The sequence below is a fragment of the Abrus precatorius genome, unplaced genomic scaffold, assembly GCF_003935025.1.
Source record: "Abrus precatorius isolate BTA unplaced genomic scaffold, Abrus_2018 Scaffold5, whole genome shotgun sequence".
Taxonomy (NCBI): Eukaryota; Viridiplantae; Streptophyta; class Magnoliopsida; order Fabales; family Fabaceae; genus Abrus; species Abrus precatorius.
In genome coordinates, this window is record NW_020874395.1 from 12,642,302 (window position 1) to 12,657,176 (window position 14,875).

The 14,875-nt window shown below is 28.3% G+C and overlaps 2 protein-coding genes across 2 annotated transcripts; one reads left to right on the forward strand and one right to left on the reverse strand.

Moving 5' to 3' along the window:
- Positions 1 to 391: 391 nt before the first annotated feature.
- LOC113867441 lies at positions 392 to 1,189 on the forward strand. The gene is made up of 2 exons (XM_027502770.1): positions 392 to 448; positions 581 to 1,189. The coding sequence occupies exons 1-2, from the start codon at positions 392 to 394 to the stop codon at positions 1,187 to 1,189; spliced, it is 666 nt and encodes a 221-aa protein (XP_027358571.1).
- An 8,287-nt stretch (positions 1,190 to 9,476) lies between these two features.
- LOC113867440 (somatic embryogenesis receptor kinase 1) lies at positions 9,477 to 13,067 on the reverse strand. The gene is made up of 4 exons (XM_027502769.1): positions 12,517 to 13,067; positions 11,561 to 11,821; positions 10,560 to 11,432; positions 9,477 to 10,129 (listed from the first exon to the last, which is right to left on the reverse strand). Exons 1-4 carry the CDS (start codon positions 12,947 to 12,949, stop codon positions 9,648 to 9,650), a joined length of 2,049 nt encoding a protein of 682 aa, XP_027358570.1. The 5' UTR covers positions 12,950 to 13,067; the 3' UTR covers positions 9,477 to 9,647.
- Between the last annotated feature and the right edge of the window lie 1,808 nt (positions 13,068 to 14,875).

The following is a 14,875-nucleotide window of genomic DNA, read 5'->3' on the forward strand; positions in this document are numbered from 1 at the left end:
CTGTGCTTGTCCTTTAATTTGTTCCATCTTTCCTTTTTTAAATCAAATTTTGTGTTTTCTTCACAGTTAAGTCCTCTGCAATTTGAAAATTAGCAAATAGGGGGAAATTTTTCTAGCAGTATTTATCTCTAAATGAATAATGAACATTTTTAATAAACCTACCAAAACTGTGCATGAAATTAATTATGTTGGTCTTTTGGTATTATATTAATATCCATTATCACATATTTTTCATATTTCTAAAATATGACATAATATTTCATTGACCCATGACCCACCACATGTCCATGTTTGCTCCTATATGTACCTATATATATAACCTCTAAAACCATATCCAAGGCACCCACCCTCTTCCATCCAAGAAAAGCCTTAGAGAACATAAATCAAAGCCATGGCTTGCTGGTCAGCAGAAAATGCCACAAAGGCCTATCTCAACACATTGAAAATGGTGAGTATTAATTTTCTTGATGTTTCATACCCCTTAATCAAAAGAAATTTCTAGCTAGATTTTTTCAATATTCTCTTGTTACAATTTTTCCCCAACAATTTCTCTGGTCTGATTTTGGGTTATTTTCATCAGGATCAAAAGGCCAAAGAGCCTGCAGTTGCTGAGTTTATATCAGCACTAGCTGCTGGTAACAATGCACAACTAATGGTTGTGGCATGCTCTGGTGCAGCAGATTCTACCACACTGGCATTAGTCACTGCAGCACATCAAACTGGTGGCCATGTTGTTTGCATTGTTCCTGGCCAAGAAGAGCTTAATGCCTCCAAAATTGTCCTTGGAATAGCTACTAGTCAAGTTCAATTCATGGTTGGAGAAGCACAAGAACTAATGCTATTAAACCAAGCAGATTTTGTGCTTATTGATTGTAAACTTATGAACCATGCAGAGATTCTTAAAGCAGTCCAAGGTGGTGATGGCAAGCCAAATGGCACATTGGTTGTTGGTTACAATGCATTTAGTTGCAAAGGGTCTTGGTGGTCTTGTGGATCAAAAACTCAATTGTTGCCTATAGGAAAAGGGTTGCTAGTGACCAGATTTGGAGCAACTATCACTAGTCCAAAATATGGATCTAGAATGAGTAAGACAAGAAGTAGCCGTTGGGTTGTCAAGGTGGATAAATGCACTGGTGAAGAACATGTGTATAGGATCAGAGTTCCACAAGGAAAAGTGATTCAAGCTTAATCATGTGGTTGATTTGGATGCAAACATGATTAGCACTATGAAGCGACCATGCTACTTCCATTTATTTCTTAGGGAAAATGGAGTATTAAGTTTTGCTATTAAGCACCTAGGAGAAGTTATAGTCCTATTTCAAATGTATATAGCAAATTATATATATATATATTGCATAAGTTGGTTGGCAAAATTTTGTTAATGTTTTGCATTTGTACTTCTAATGAAGAGAAATCAAATGCAACCATTTTAGACTCTTGCTAAAACTTTCCTGTCCCTGTCCATGAAAGGACCACAACAAAACAAAAGATACCTTCGCCAGGAGTTTCTCCAAGACATTCTATGTCATAAAGGTACATGTAAATCTTAAAATTGAACCCTTTTTTCTTATTGAATTTGGTATAAAATACCAAAAAGAAATTAGAAAGACAAAAATATTTTCTAGTTACCACTTGAGTTAGGCTTAATTTTGAAGCATAAAGTTCTATAATTACAACATAATTTATTATTTTCAAACAATTCGTTACACAATTTTTTTTTTTATGATCTGATAAAATTTGATTGATGTGTGTGTGAGAGAGATCAGAGGGAAAAGAAAAGAGTAAGGTGATTACTTCTTTTTTTTCCATAAATGTAAGGTAAAAAAATGTGAAATAATTGGTTTATGTTTGATTTGTAATCTTTTTAAAGACAAGCACTAACAACCAAGATTAAGAATGTTATGAATCCTGAATTGGCAGACTAAGGATTCAAGCTTTCACGTTTGCTGCTGAATGAGGAATCAACTTTTGAAGAAGGAAAAATATTCTCTTGCCATTCAACATGCCTTTGGATCTCATGCTAGACATACTCTAGGTTGTTCAATTAAGTCATCTAGATTGGCTTTGTTTGCTTCTTATATATCTTATTATCTTGCCCAACCAAATTTTGGTTAATTGATCTTCAAGATCAACATTTTGGTTTACAAGATAAAAACAGAAGTTTTACCCTCTCAAATTCAGAACTAAATTTTATAAAGTATGAATTTGGCATTTTTATTTAACAACATTTATATTTTTATATTTCACTTTTTTATATTTATTTTCACCCTTCTTTCTTTTTAATTCTCTCCATCATATCATCAATTACATCTCTTTTTTTTCTCTTATCTTCATATTTCTATTTTCCTTTCGCTCAAACTACACTCCAAACATGGATATGAAAGTGTTGTTTTTTATTTACTATAAGCCTTATTTTAAGGCTAATAAGTTTAACTTTTTTCAAAAGTATGACTTGATTTGAAAGTTTTTTTTAATCCTACTTTATAATAGCATGTGTTATTAAACAAAGTTATAAACATACCTTTGAATAAGATGTATCTATACTTGTATGTAAGCTAATAAGTTTAAGTCTTTTTTTAAGTAATAAATTGAAGTCCTTAAACAGATTACAATGTATATAATTTCAAAATACTATAATAAAATTTAATACAACAATAATAATATCATTATACTATTTGTAGTTATTTAAATAAGTAAGCTCAAAGTCTAATATTTTAATTAAATAAACTTTTTAAAACATTAGTATGATTTATTTGACAAATAAATCTAATATGAAACAATTGTGGATGATCAACCTTATTAAAAATGACAAAATTTGTGGATCAATTGAATTTCACTCTATTATTTTGTCAAAGGCACAAAACATCCATGTGAAAGAGACACCAAAGACAGTCCCTAGCAGCAAGTACTTATAACAGGCTGTGCAAACAACAATAGAGTACTTCAAGCTCATTGTTTTGCGTTACTCTAATTATAATAATTAAGGCCACCTTATAAGGTAGCTACCTGCCCTAACGTGTGGCTTGTGAATTTGTCTCTGCAATTACAGCAACAACTGATACAAAGCTGGTTGCATGGATAGGTGTACTATGTTACTATTGCATTCCTAAACAATTTAATCATTTTAATGTTATTAGTACATTAAATTTAGTGATATCCTATGATTTTTAACAAAATCTTGCTATACATGGAGCTTTATTATGTGTCTATAAACATGCTTTAAAAATTAACCACCTAGGAGTTAATTCTATTTTGAATATAGGTAGCAAATTATAGACATACATTACATAAATTGGATTGAAAAAAACTTTGTTAATGTTTTGCAAATGCTCCATTGAAGAGATGTCATAATACAACCACTTTTGATCAAACTTTGGTGACCCTTTTTTCTTTGTAACACGTGAAAGGGCCACAACAAAATATACTTTTGCCGGTCATGTGTTTTTAAGGACATTGAAATTTTGGAAGTTATAAAAGTACATGTAATGTAAATTTTTGGAAAGAACTCTCACATTTTCTTATTGGATGGACAGGGAAAATGTAGGATGGTATAAAACAATTTTAGTGGAAACATACAAAACTATTTTTTTTTTTTCTTCCAGCAATTCTTGTCTCCCATTTATAACATTTTACATTAAAATTCTTTGCACCAAATAGTATTGTTTTTATAGAATAAAAAAGCATAAAAAATTAAAAAGACAAAAAAATAGCTTTACTAATTACAACTTATTGAGTTAGACTTTAATAGCATAAAGCAATATATATATATATATATATATATATATATATATATATATATATTCACTGTCAATGAGCAATTTCAATATTTAGATGAAGTTATTAAACAAAAATGTTTAATTCACGTAATTTTATTTTATTTTTTTTTCTATTTTTTAAACCTGCATCACACGTGAAAAAATTTGAGTAGAGAAAAGGAGAAAAAAAAAAAGTAAAATCAATGGATTGTTTAGTAAAGATAAAATTAGCATTTTAATCTTTTAAATTTAAAATTGGCTAAGCTAAAATTAATGGATTGTTAAATGAAAAATTTGCTTAAACTAAAATTATGAAAATTTTAAAAATTTTATCTATTTTTTTCTAAATTACAAAAAATTTAAAGAACTTTTATACAAAATCATGTGGTTATAATTTGTGGTCATACCACATGACCATAAAAGTCTAAAGGTTTCAAATTATGTAATATTGCAATTATTTTTTAATCAATTTCTCAAAGTCATTATTCTTATAATTCTTATCATTATTTTAACAATTTAACTCAATTACAAATAGTTACAATTTATCAATATTTAGCATACTAAATAATACATTTAAAATATTTGATAAGATTATATATGTAAAAAAAAATTATAATTAAGTAGTCATTAATGAAAAACAAATTTTTTTCAAATTTTAAGTTTAAAAAAGAAGATGATAAAATTTGAAAATTTTTCACAATTTTGACTTAAATAAATTTTTTTTATTTAAGAAAAAATTAATTTTTTACTAAATTCGTTTAAGTAAAAAAAATTTTACTTCCACAAATTTAAATTATAGGTTATAGTTTCTGCCAAAATTATAGAAGCTTTGAATTCCATTTTTAAATATCCACCCTTTTACAATTTTTTCTTTTGATAATTATTGAAATTTTGATTTTAACGATTAAAATGAGAGGTTAAAATCGAACATTAATAATTATTTTCATCAGACTTCAACTCAAATATTTTCTTAATAATTGTTAACATTGATTTAATAATTTTTTAAACACGGCATATAACCGACATATCAATATTTTATGTGATTATGTTGGCTAAAATAAAATATGAAAATAAATCATTATGACTCATTTTTGTTATTGTCCTTTAAATATTAAATTTCTACATTTTGCTTATAATTAATCAATCTCTTCATGTAATAATTGATGTTCAACTCTCTCTCTCTCTCTCTTATTTTATGACCTATACATAAAGAATGAAATAAATTAATTTCACCTAATTTATTATTTCACACAAAACTTGGTTTCGAAGGAATCAAGGGTGAGTAATTTGAATAGTTATAAGATAAGAAAAATAAAGGATTAATTAAGTTAAATTTTAAAAAAGATAAAATTAGAATCAACTTTACATTCAGAGGACAAATATATTAGGTTTATTTTATCACTCTACTAAATCTTTTTTTTTATTTAATTAAAATTTTAGTTAATCAATTCTATAAGACTAAAATTTTATTTAGAAGTTTGAGGGGAAAAAAAGAAAAAAAAATTAAAGGAAGGGCGGAAGAATAAGAATTAAACTCTTTCCTTTTCTTCCCTTTTCTTCTCCTTAACATAAAATTTAAACAAAGGCTAAAATATCTAGAAAAACAGTATGTATTTTTTTAAATGAAAATACAAGTTTCACTTAAAATCAGATTTATTGTTAATGCTTTATTAGTATAATTTTTTTATTTTCAGTTTTAATTTAGACTCAATTTGATTTGATTAAAAAAATCATTATTTCAGTGAAAAATTAGCTCCTTGCATGTAACAACAGACTTTAGTCTTAATTAAATATAATTTATTTTTATCAATAGCATACTCAACAAATGTTTTTACAATTTTTGTCTAATTTTATCATAATCTGAAAAAATTAATCAATATCATTAAGCTATCTATTACCCAAGTAACTTAATATTAAGACTTAAGACACACAGATATTTCAGATAATTTTCTTGTTACCTGAACTTTTAAAATAAGTTTACATTTTTTTAACATTTTTTAGTTAAACTACAGGTATCCTTTACTAAAGGTAATCTTAAAATGTTAACAACCCCTTCCACTAGTTAATACACATGCTCCATGATGAAAAAAAATATTAATTTGATTATTCACTAAATAAAAAATCCTTGAAAATATAATAAATATGTCATAATTTTTTTAATCACTTAAAAAATTAAAATAACTTATTTGATAAACTAATCTAACTCACCACAAGCTGACTTACTTAATTTATAAGTTAAGTCAGCCAAATAGAATATAATCTAAGATAGTTGTGAAATAGTTTTTGTCAACCAATGTGATCCATAACTTATAATGAGGCTAAGTTAACACATGGAAAAGGACCCATTTGGACAATTATACTGGGAGCAAAGGTACATCTAACAGGCTGTACATACAACAATTAAGTACTTTTAAGCTCAATATTTGCACAATTATAGTTATAATCAAACCATTGCTACATGCTCTAACGTGGGACGTGTGGTTTTTGTCTCTTCAATTAGAACAACAACCTTGATGTGATGCTGCTTGCATGGATGGATCATATATATGTACTATCAGGCCAGAGTGTAATTAATTAATTAATTATAATTATTCTCAAACAATTTAATTAGCACTCAACTGTTCATACTACCTAATTGCTTGTTTAGTGAATCAACATGTGATCCTAAGAAGTCTTGTCCTTTCAAATTACACCAATTGCTTAATATATTATTGTGCCATGTAAATTAAATTACAAGTTAACAGTTGTTAATCCACATTGTCACGAGACTAACAACGGTTAGTTCATTTGATGATTTATTTATAGTAATCCTCTTTGTTAAGAAATACTTGTCATACAATAAATATTAACCTAATCATAATACTTTCATTTGAGAAGATAATGTTAACAATTAATAATATTTTTGAAACACAAAATAAGGGTATTTCCACCTTATATGAGTATGATATTTTGTTGTTTGAAGTGTATCTAATCTCATGTGAGAGGAGTATTTTCATGTTCTGCTTTTTCATTAGTAAATAACAATTTGTTTCTGAAAAATAAATAATAATGAAGTGGATAAATGTTAACAGGGATAATATTTTTTTCTTGGAATATCAGTTCCTTTGCAAGGTGACAGAATAATTTTCTAAGATATACAATGAACCACTAAAATAGAGATCTTTCAACAATATCTTTTTCATAATCCAAGGTCATGAACTTCAGAAATATGAATCCAAGAAATATTAATTTTTTCTTTTAAAAAATATATATCCTTATTTATTGATATTTCACCTAAATGTTTGATTGATTCACAAATAAAGCTAACTCTTTTATAAGAATATTTTAGAAAAAGAAAATGTTTATAATTTTCTTAAGATGTATATGTATTGTCTTAAATTACACATAATTTGAAACAAAAGGGGTACTTAAGATTGACAAAATTGGTGGTTTTTCATCAACTGAAAAAATGATAAAGAAAATTGATTATAAAAGGTTTATAAGTAATTTTATAAAAAGATAAAACCATCATAATATTAAGAAATTTTGTATTAACTTAAAAAAAATATATGATCTTAAACTTTATTTGAACCTCAAATAAATATTGGAGGAAGGCTCTACCTAAACTTGGGACAGGGACAACATGATGGGGTGAACTTCACCAATTTTTGGATCATTGGGAGAAAAATTAGTAGGCCTGTTGGATGGTTTGATAACAGAGTAGGGTTGATGGACCCAAGCCTATGAGCCCAATGACCCAATATGTTTCCCTCCCCAGTCCATAACTGCACTGTTTCGTTAGTGTATGTAAAAACAAAATTAAATGCTGATTCTAATCTTTTCTGCATTATTATAGTGACATTAAATTTTAAGAATTTAATTTAAATATATGAATTATACAATCATTTAATTAAAATTTTATATAATTAAAAATTATTAATTTTTGTAATAATTACTTTTAAAGTCAAATGTAAGAAAATTTTAAACTCAAATAATGTAAATGCGTATATTAATAACCATATGTTGTCTTTAAAGTTTTTTTTAGAAGTTAAAGAATTTAGTTTATTGTAATTAGTTGATTAAAACTCAGTACATAAAATTTTATTTTCTAAGAAAATTAAATTTTGTCGTAACTCGTTGTTTTATGGAAAACGTTATACAGTAGGAATGCAACATTTTAATAAGTTTTTTTTGACCTGACATATGATTTGTCCTAAACAGTGACATGAAGAGACTTGTCTATAAACTTTTAAGACAAATTATGTGCACTATATTTATTAAAAGCTAACATGTCATCACCTTTCATGTTATATAATTACATGTGACAAGAATTTGTATTATTTAATATAAAACAACAATATGTTAATAAAATTTTATCTCAAAATTTTTTTCACATCACTTTAATCTTCTCTAGTTCACGTATTCCACAAAAAATTCAAGATGATTTTTAAATGAGAATGATATATAGTATTATATTATATATTAAGATATGTTTTTGTGAAGTAAAAAAACGTGCATATCAAATGAAATTTTATTAAAGTTTAAGAATATGAATGTAATTTATTAAAGAGGAAGAAGAATAATTATGTTTTTCAAAATTTAAAATATATTTGATTTTTAAATAAAATTTTATGAAAGAAATGATATTATATTTAGAATCACGTTTTATTAATTAGTTATGCAATGAGATTTATCATAATTCTTGTAATTGTAACATCCACAGCATATAATTTTTACTCCAATCCAAAATAAATTAATATCTTAATACGAATTTTGATACAATAAATCAATGTTTTGCTATTTCAATTGCTGATTGAATTTTTTAAACATCTCATACTATATGAATAGAACATTTGAAGAAGTCCTCATACACTTGGCATATATCGCGGATAAATTTTTTTGAACAAGTTCTACATACTAAATTAAGTAGTAATTAACACCATCACATTAAATGTTAATAGTTATACGACATGAGAAATTCATGTCACTACTTAATCTAAAATAATAATTTCTAATTGTTTTAATCACAAATGATTAAAGAAAGATTTCAAGAAGCTTGTAGGAGAAACTTATTTAACCTTTAAAATAATTTCTGATTTTAATATAAATATGAAAAAAATAATTTTCTTAAACTTAATTTAATAAATTTATAGCATAAATCTTCATTTAAGAAAAATTAATAAAATAAGCATTTAATTAAACTATTTACTTATCTAAGTAGACTTGTTTTTTTAAAAGAAATAGTTATTTATTTTTAAACTTTGTGAAAAAAATGACAAAAAAAAGGTTATTTTCTAAATATAAACTAAAGAAAAGATGTTATAATTGAAGCCGCCCATGGAAGTCCACATCAACCTCAATTGCTTTTTATATCACACTGGAAAAAAGAAAAGGCTAAGCCATAGCATTAAAAAGCAACACAACAAAGCAAAGTCCCAAACTTGTCATCCTGAATCAGCCTTCCACAACCTAAACCTAAAGGGAAAGGGGGACTGTACAAAGTGTAAACATGTAGGTGCAAAAAGCATTGTAGCACTAAGAATGTGATTCATTGCATTCATGAGATGCATTTCAATTGGAGAGATGCTTTTTCACTTTTGGTTCATGCTTTGATGGAAAAGGGTAATTAAAATAGAAAACGTTATTTGTACAAGAACTAATGTCAAAAGAAAAAAAAAAGACACATGATTAGAGGAGATAAATGGCTGAAATATAAAAATAAAAGCAAAGATCCTTTCCCTAGGCTACAACCTAATGTCCAAGACATTCATTCACATGAAAAGCTAATCCTTAGTTAAGGACACATAAAAATGTCAAAGCCTTACAAAGTCATCACCACCACCATGACCATGAGCCAGTGGCCAAACAATAGAAAACTGGTGATGATGATGGTTAAAGTAATTAAAACTCAAATCAGAGACAGCTACTACAATTACCTAGTTCTTGAACTATGGCTTCCATGCTTGGTCTCTCAAAAGGAGACTCATGGGAACAAAGTAAAGCCATTCTTGCTAGTTTAGCCGCTTCATGTTCAAAGAATCTGCCATGCAGATTAGGGTCAATGAAGTCTTGGAATCTGAAGGACTCTGCAGCAACACGCATTGCACTTGAGATCTTCTGCTTCCCTGTGAGGATCTGGAAAACAAGCACCCCGAATACATAAACATCACTTTTCTCAGTGAAGCGGCCGGTGGTGGTGTATTCTGGAGCCAGGTAACCCTTTGCTGCACTACCCTTTAGTGCAGAGAAGACGATATCATTGGTGAGAAGCTTGTACAGGCCGGAATCTGAAAGCAACGGGTTGTGCCGCTGATCAATGAGCACTTTCTCAGCTGAGATGTTTTGATGAACAAGAGCCGGTTTGTTTGCTTTGTATGCATGTAAATAAGCTATACCTGATTAAGAAAACAAGGTCTCAGTGTACACATCAGAAACCATAAGAATGTAGCACTTGATTCACTTATGATTCAATTAAGTAATAACATGATTACTTCACCAAAATGAATATGAAGTCAAATTAATCAAAACAATGTCAAAGGAAGTTTAATCTACAATGAAGCTTTGTTACCAAGAGTAATAATAAAGAGAAACCTACTATGTATTTATACATAATGTAATTATACTATGCAATGTTGTCGGCATCTCTTGAAGCATCTATGAGCAGTAGTGAGAAAGGAGATGCTCTCAGTTATTTAACAACCACAGCATTTTCTTAGCATGCTGTTTGTTTATACTTTATATCTTAGAATGTGTGAAAAAAGTACTTAAAGTATCAAATTATTTGAAAGTAAATTCTTTTAGTGAAGGACAAGTTAGAAGTATAACCTTTGGCAATTCCTTTCACAATAGAAACTCTAGTTGACCATTCAAGGACTTCTCCATCACCTTCCTTCACATCAAGGTAGCGCGTCAGATTTCCATTGGAAACAAAATCATAAATCAGGAAGCATTCACCTCGTCCCCTTGAACAACAAAATCCTCTCAACCTCACTAAATTCTCATTCCTCAGCGAAGTCAAAATGTTCAATCCCTTCAAAAACTCAGCTTCATCTGATTTGCAACTAGTTTTACTTATGCTCTTAACCGCAACCATGGACCCGTCTCTTAAAACTCCTTTGTAAGTTGCACTGAAGTTGCTCTTACCCAACAAGTTCAACTCAGAGAAATACTGAGTAGCAGATTCCACTTCTTCCAAATTGAACCTGAAACTCTGGAACATATCTTGCTTATCTCCATTGAAATTCCTGCTATCAGCCAAAGGGTCCCATCCGTTAGAATACTCAAGGCTGACCAAAGGAGATCCATTTTTCCTGTATATACCCTTGGCTTGATCTGTACTTCGACGCCCTTCGGAGATGTCAAACGCACTTCCAAGCCTTTGTTTCCGTCGACGATACATTGTGAAAGTCAGAATACCAACTGCTGATAATGCAAGTGTAACAAGAACAATGCCAACTTTAATAGATGTTGCTTGTTTTGATTTCGATGAATTTCGGCACTGAGTTGTATTGCAAGGCAACTTTACATTTGCAGTTTCTGGGATATCCCTAGACAGACCACCAACTCCTGCTCCATAAGGTTCAGGTCTGGTGAGATTGACATGATCAGAAGCTGTGCACGCTTTCAAGGACGAAAACCCAACTCCACATAACCCCAAGTTGTGTTCAAACACAAATCCATCCTCTAGTCTCTTTAAAGCTTCATTAAACCAACCAAAGTAAACAAACTTATATTAGACTGATATGATATTTAATGGCAAAAACCATATTAGAAAGGAAATGGATAAAAGCAATAAAATAAAATAAAAGCAATAGCATCATTATTACCTGGAGGCACATTCCCAGAGAGAGTGTTGTTATGAACATCCAGAACTTGCAGTGTAGGAACATCAGCTAATCTAGAGGGAATGGAACCAAAGAGATAATTTGAGCTCAAATCTAGCCTCATCAAAGTTCCCAAACCACCTAAACTAGCAGGGATAGCTCCAGATAATTGGTTTGACTGAAGAGCAAGAACACTAAGCTTTTTCAAACCGCCAAGCTGCGTAGGTATGCTTCCTGTTAGCTGATTATAACAAAGCTGCAAAACTGCATAGCAAGTAAAGAAACCAGATAAGCACATTCCCAAATTCAAACTATCAATCAAACATTATTTCTATCCAAGGCTAAAGAAACAGTAGAAAAAATCAAATTTGGGTTGAAACTTCAATTTTGAGGAACAACTACAAGTGTAGAGAGAAGGTCAATAAAAATCATTGATGTTAAAAGTGGTTGCTGTCTATAATAATATGTTTATATAAATTTGAATCTTCTTCTATACAGAAAATAAATAAATAAATATTTAAAAAAAAAATGTTCAGAAACTGGGAGAAGAGGATAATAACGGTTACCCCTTCACTCCCGAGTTGCAATAAAGCGCCTTCGAAAGGAGATTTCCCTTAAAAACATGTTCAAAACCAAAGGGTGCAAAGGTTTTCAAAGCTAAACATGTTATTTTAGTTATTTTTCCTTCATGTGAATTAACTATTTTGGTATATTTCAGTGCAAGAGACCCAACCATTAGAGGAAAAAAAACAGGACTAAAAGTCAATCACAGGAAATGAGACTTAATGGTACCCCAAATAAACAAAACCAAGTTCAAATGTTTCAGCGAAACCCACAACAACGCAACATTTAACTGCACAAAAAAGGCAACAAGCTCTAACAAGGGACCACATGAGGCAGAATCAAGATGCAGACACAAGAAAGTTTCAATCTTTTCAACAAAAACAGAACCATTTCACCTTGCAGGTTCTCCATCTTGCCAATCTCAGGAGGGATTTCACCAGACAAATGATTCACATTCAAATACAAATCAATAAGCTCAGTCAAGTTTGCAATTTCTCTTGGAATCTCTCCATACAAAGAGTTGTAATGCAAGTATAGTCCTGTCAAGTGCTTCAGCTCAGCAATGGCTGGTGATAGCCTCCCAGAAAGCCCTTTTCCTTGCAAAGAAACATTTGCAACCTGACCCTTTTCATTGCAAGCCACTCCATCAAAGAAACCACCACATGGGTTACCATTCATAGTCCATGAAGACAAAAAATGGCCTTGAGGATCCAAAGTGGCTTTCAAGTCCATCAAAGCTCTAAGCTCAGCATTTCCACATACACATGTTATGTTAAAGAGCAAAACTAGGAGTGAAAAGATATGAAGAAGCAACACTGAACAACACATTTTCAGATGAAAATGGTTGAGGAATGAGGATGAAATGAAGCTGAGTTGTTTTGATGAACTAAAATTCTTCTGTCTGATAAATGTTCTGTTGCACTCAGTGTTTGTGTCTGGTTCTGTTTTTTTCTCTACCCGGCAAGGAGAGAGAGAGAGAAGTTGTGGTGGAAGTGACAAAAGATGCAGGGAAGTAGGGAAGTGGACAAGTCAGAAACTAAAAGAAAGAATAATAATAATAATAATAATAATAACCAAAAAATTACATTAAAAATAACATCAATGAGTGTTTGAATGTATTTTTTTTTAATAAGGTTTATCATATATTTTAAGTTAATTTTAATAATTTGGCCATATAAAATTATATTTATTTTATTTTTTAATAAAAAATAAAAAAATTAAAATAAACATGATTTACAAAGTAAAAAACTAATAAAACACTTTTGAATTTTAAAAATCAAAACTACATTTTAAAAAATAATTTAAGAATTTATTTTTGTGAGGGTTCTAAGGTTTGTAATGTATCTGCTATACACTTCACTTTCATTCCTTTGGGAGTGAACTTGAAAAGTAAATTTTTGAGTTCTGCAAAAGTGAGATAGGGTCATAGGGTGTGTGCCATGCCAAGATGGAATGGCACCATTATCATCATAACAAAAATCAATACACAGATTCTACCCCTACCCGAAAAAGGGAAGGATGGTTCTTTCAAGTAAATATTTTTTAAATTGTCTCATAATATAAAAAAGTTAAGAATTTCTAATTTCTGAAAAAACAATAAAAATATTTATTATACTTTTATAATCTTAATATAATAAATTTATATTTTTTATAAAAAAAATTTATGCTTAAATTCTAAGTTGACTAAAACCTTAAGAATATTTTTCTCATAATATTGCGTGAATTGTCGATAGATAAAATAAATAAATAAATATAAATGTCTATAATATTTTATTTCAAAGTTATTATAGCTTAAAGTGATTTAAAATTTGTATTAATCTTACATTTAAATGGAAGTATCATAAAATTTTCTTTTTTTAATAATTCTTTATTATTTTATATTTTTTTATTAACTAAAAAGTCTAATACACAACTATTCAATTTTCTAATATTTTAAAAAATATATATGTTATTATGATGAGTAAATATAAAATAAAATTTTTTATATTTCTTTTTTTTTCAAATTAGTTAACATAAAATTTAGACAAATAACATACTTTAACTTACAAATCTTTTCTTCATCACTTTTTTCATTTTACAAACTATTGTTCTCAATTGACTAATACATGATATATTTATGTAACGAATAATTATAAAAAATATAATTTAAAGCACGTTATTTTGTATCTACATATTTATATTATAAATCATCTCCCTTTAATTAATTTTGACACTTTTTTTTTTCAGACTTCATTATTTTTTCTTTCTACTATTTGATGAGTCCTGATTTACTTAGCTTAAACCTGATTAAACTGTAATACACTTATTTTATCGATTTTCTCAATATTTTTTTATTACTTAAGAATTTTACTTTCATATTAACATGGTGTTTGTATTAGAGATTACATAATATTTTAAATAATAATAAATTTGAACGTTTTAACGAAGGATTAAATTAACTAGATATATTGGTAAAAGAAAAATACACATTCAAATATTATATATAGTCAAGTTTTAAAAAAAATTTAAAAAAACTAAATTTAGATTAATTTTTTATATGTGGTATTTAGAATTTATATATATCGAAATATGATATTTTTAAAAATTATAAAATATGAAGTTTAAAAATTACTAAGTACAAGAAATCAAACATAAAAATTTTAAAAAATTAATAAAGTCTCAAAATTTGTCAATAATTTTAAAAAAAATAAAAAACCTAAAAAATAAAAAATTGCTAATAAAATTTTTTAAAATAATAATAAAATATTTCAAAAT